This window comes from Halichoerus grypus, chromosome X (genome assembly GCF_964656455.1).
Source record: "Halichoerus grypus chromosome X, mHalGry1.hap1.1, whole genome shotgun sequence".
NCBI classification, from domain to species: domain Eukaryota; kingdom Metazoa; phylum Chordata; class Mammalia; order Carnivora; family Phocidae; genus Halichoerus; species Halichoerus grypus.
This window is the reverse complement of record NC_135727.1, coordinates 64951732-64955764: the sequence shown is the minus strand read 5'-3', so window position 1 is coordinate 64955764 and position 4033 is coordinate 64951732. Positions and strand designations below refer to the sequence as shown.

The window sequence follows — 4033 nt, the reverse complement described above, 5'->3', positions numbered from 1 at the left end:
TTGGTTATGGGTCCATTAATCAGTGGATGACCATCTATCGTTTCAAGCATCAGAGGGAAGATATTATTGCAGATGGGCAGATTCTCTTGAAGAACCACAGAATGGTCAATGCTGTTTCTGTAGGAGCCTGGATCCACCATTGCTTGCTCAAAGAACTGTTGTCTTCCCAGCTGGAATTCAACAGTAAGCCATAGGGTATGAGACATGGATGTTGGAAGTGAGGGGGACCCATATTTATAGATTGGCCTGCCCGGGTTCCCCCTTACTGCTGGGCCTCGATGTTTCCCACCTGCTATGCACAATGAGTCTTGACAGAGCAGTCTTTGTCAAAATGACCAGGATGACCATAGTAGAGGCACAAGTGGCTTTCCCAGCAGTGGGCCTGTTCAGCTTCACTGAGATGTGGGCTATTGCTTGCAGCCTGCACAGGCTGGTTTTCAGCTAGTAAACTCTCAGGCCCAGCTCTCTCCTCAGAAGGACTTGCTCCTTGTGGATTTGGATCAGGCTTACCACTTAGCTTCTCTTCTAGGCACTGAGTGATCAGATCAGATAGGTTGGTGGCTGCTGGGTTTGTGTGAGACAGATCATCTGGGACAGAACTGGCAAGCCCTTCCTGAAATTGGATGTAGAGAATGCTTTCATTCCAGTTTAGCTCTTGAGCAGAGATGGAAGTGGGTCACATACTGGTGGACAGGATCCTCTCCTTGGCAAAGCTGATGGATGCTGTGACTGGCATGTTCCATGTTTTCTGGACTGTCAAAAGTATCCTGGGGCACTTCTATGAAACTTTCAATTTGCTCCAGGGGGGCACTTTGGGTATCTAGTAAGGGCTAAAAACACATTCTTGCCTCACCTGAGAAGCAGTTGCCAACAAAGCTCACTATGGTTGCTTCAGTGGGATACAGATGCCCTCTGACTCTCATGTAACTATTCAATTGAACCAGGAACTCAGAAAGCTTCTGCGCATCTCCACTGAAGGCTAAACAGTATTCTAGGGAGAAAGCTTCACCCTCTAACCCACCGGGGGACTGTGGGAATTCTGAAGCTGCTGATGTCAAAGCAGCTATTAGGCCCTCCAGGGACTCCTGGTGTGCTGAGGGCTCTAGGAACTCCTGGGCATCTAAAGGATCCAGAGGCGTGTGGGGCACTCCAGTTTCCAGAGACTCCTGGAGAGTTGGAAGCTTAAGGGGCTCCAGGTATGTTGGGGTCTCCTGGCATTCTATTGCCTCCTGGGTCTCCTGGGCAGATGGGAGATCCTGGTGCTCTGAATTTTGGGTCTTCTGGGTCACTGGGACATCCTGGGTATCTGGGGGCTCCTGGGCCTTCTTAACTTCTGGGGGCTTGTAGGCCTCCTATGCCAAGGGGGGCCTGTGGAGTTTCTTGACCTCTGGAAGATTTTGAGATTTCCAGGCTGCTGAGTGCTCATAGACCAGTGAAGGTGCCTGTGGCTTATGGATTGCTGGAAGCTCCAGGGACTCTGGGGCTGCTGGGGGTTCCAAGGGCTTCTGGGTCTTATTTCCTGGTGCTCCTGGCTGCTGGGGTCTTCGAGGCTGGGAGCTCCTGGGGCTCTCTGAGATTTTAGGGACCCTCAACTTCTGGGAATTCTTGGCACTCCCAGGCTTCTGGGAAATCCAGGTTTTCTAGGGGTTTCTGGGGTTCCTGGGACTTTGAGGGCTTCTGGAGTGGTTCAGCCTCCTTGGCTGCTTGGGGCATCTGGAGCTCTGGGATCTGGGCCTGTGGGGCAACATTTTCTTCCATCAGCCACTGCACTTGGGCCTGCAAAATTTTATTCTCCAATTTCAGAGCAATATTGAAGCCTGCTAAGTCCTCTACCATATTTTGAGGAAATGGGCTTGGTTTGGCAGTTTGCTACCAAGAGAGATTGGGTGGTTTTTCTAAAAGCTCCATTTAGAAAAAGCTCCTTTCTAAAAGATGTCAGGCTCTGTGACTTTTCCAGGAGGTAGGCATTTGGGTCCTACCAAGGTTGATTACCAGGTCATTGGGAGCCTCTGGAGCTCGGCAAGGGAGATATGAGATATACTGTAAAGAGAGTGGGATCTGAGGATCAGAAACTGTGGAAAGCACTCATTTAAAATAAATTAGAACAAAACCTGCCTAACAATGCTGGGTTTCTTTTACTATAGGCTCATATTCATGAGTTGAATCATATATGCTCATTCCGACCCCATGACATTTTAAGAACAACATCTGATCCAGACTGTGTATGTCATTTTGCTTTCTTCTTTTGAAACTTAACATTAGAAGCAATTTCTCCATATTCTTTTCTGTTTTACATAGTCTTTAATTTCTCATGTTTGCTTAATATCCCAATGTAACATTTGGATTTTAACAGCTGCTTTCAATGACTGAATCAAATGTTTGAACAATGTGGAGATTTTAGGCTCTGTGGTGGGTCAACCCAAGAGATATTTTTGGGTGGCTGAGGTAGAAACTCTTTCTGACACCGCAGAAATTATACCACAGAAGTAACCGCACAAGATCAGCCTCAGGAGAAAATAAGCAAAAGTTGACTAAATATATATATATGTGCTCAGCAGACACATGCATATTATTTATAAAATGCCTCAAAATAGTTAAGAAAATAATCTTTATAAACGTACATTACCATTCAGAGACTTAGTCCAGGAGCTCAGCTGTCTGTGTACCCATCGTTGAGGAGGAAAATGTGTAAATGGCTGTGGAGGCTTGCCTTTTCTGCACACACTGAACTCAAATAAACACACCCACTCCCAGAAGACATTCCAACTTTCCTCTGTAATGTAGCTATTTAGAGTGTGGAAGAGGTTTTTTTTTTTTTTTTTTTTTGACAGTACTTCACAGTTTAGAGCTGCAGGGAAAGTGAGATGTTGCACTGATGTGAGGCAGCCTGATGTACTCAGTCCTTGGTTAATTTAATAAATACTTGGCTAGGAAATTAGGAGTAATACCACGGCCCTTGTAAAAAGTTGCAAACATTTCTGAATGACCACAGTGATTTGGGACTTTATTTTTTATGTCTGTCTCATGTAACCTCCTCTTACTCCATCCACACTGGGCCATTTGTTTAATTCTCACTCAGAGTGCAGCCTGCAGTCCCTCAGCCCCTTCCCCATCCTACCTACTCAGTCCCTAGGGTCCCTTCCTGCAATGTTTTCTTGGGATCTTTACCATGAATAGATCTAGGCAAGGTATAATAGGTAAGATTGTGGATGAGGCCAACTTTGTTGAAGGGTACCTGTAGTAGTCTTGCAGGAACACTGACTTATTCTGAATGTCTTTGCCCAGGCTTCTCATTCTTCCCTGAGCCACTTAGGTGCACTAAGCAAACCCCAGGTACCCCACTAAGGGCTGGCCTCTTGAGAAATGACCTCGCTCAAGATCTCACCTTCTCTTCTCATGACAAATTACAATCACATCCTGAACCTGGGCCACGTGGCCATTTTAGGTAGAGCTAAGGGACAGCTATTTTTGTCTCTTTACTAGAGTGGGGTTGGAGATTGTCTTTGGCAACTTCAAATCACACATTTAGTCAGTTGTGTTCCCAAGTCTCCTTTAAAAATAGTTCCACATTAGTCAGCATAATGGATAAACCCTGGTGATGGAATATGCTCAAACTACAGCAAATTGACTGGACTAACTGAACCAGAATTCAGAGGCTTTGAAAAGGGAAGTAAAAGTCAAGTTATATTCTCTCCCTCCCTTTTAATGTTTTAGTCTTTGGAAACATACCACACATAAAAAATACCACCATCATCAGAGAATAATGTGTTCTATTTATGTGGATTTTTCAGATTAATGAAGCTTTCCCTTTGAGAATCCAAAACACACAGTTGAGATTTACCTTACCAATTAAAAAATTTAAATATTTATAGCCTGCATTATACTTCTTTCTCCATTCTTAAGTAAATGATTTTGAATATAATTTATTTTTAATGGTTTGGGGGTCATAAGTACACAAACCAGCTCCTTTACTGTGCTGTAACACCATATTGCCTTCTGAAAGCTGCTGAGAGGTATGAAGTGGCCTGTCTCC

At 44.7% G+C, this 4033-nt stretch overlaps 1 protein-coding gene across 1 annotated transcript; it reads right to left on the bottom strand.

Moving 5' to 3' along the window:
• Positions 1 to 292: 292 nt before the first annotated feature.
• Positions 293 to 1836, bottom strand: RTL3 (retrotransposon Gag like 3). Its single transcript, XM_078064028.1, is given in 3 exon segments — positions 293 to 662; positions 664 to 1486; positions 1587 to 1836. Coding segments are annotated over 3 exon segments (1443 nt in total).
• Between the last annotated feature and the right edge of the window lie 2197 nt (positions 1837 to 4033).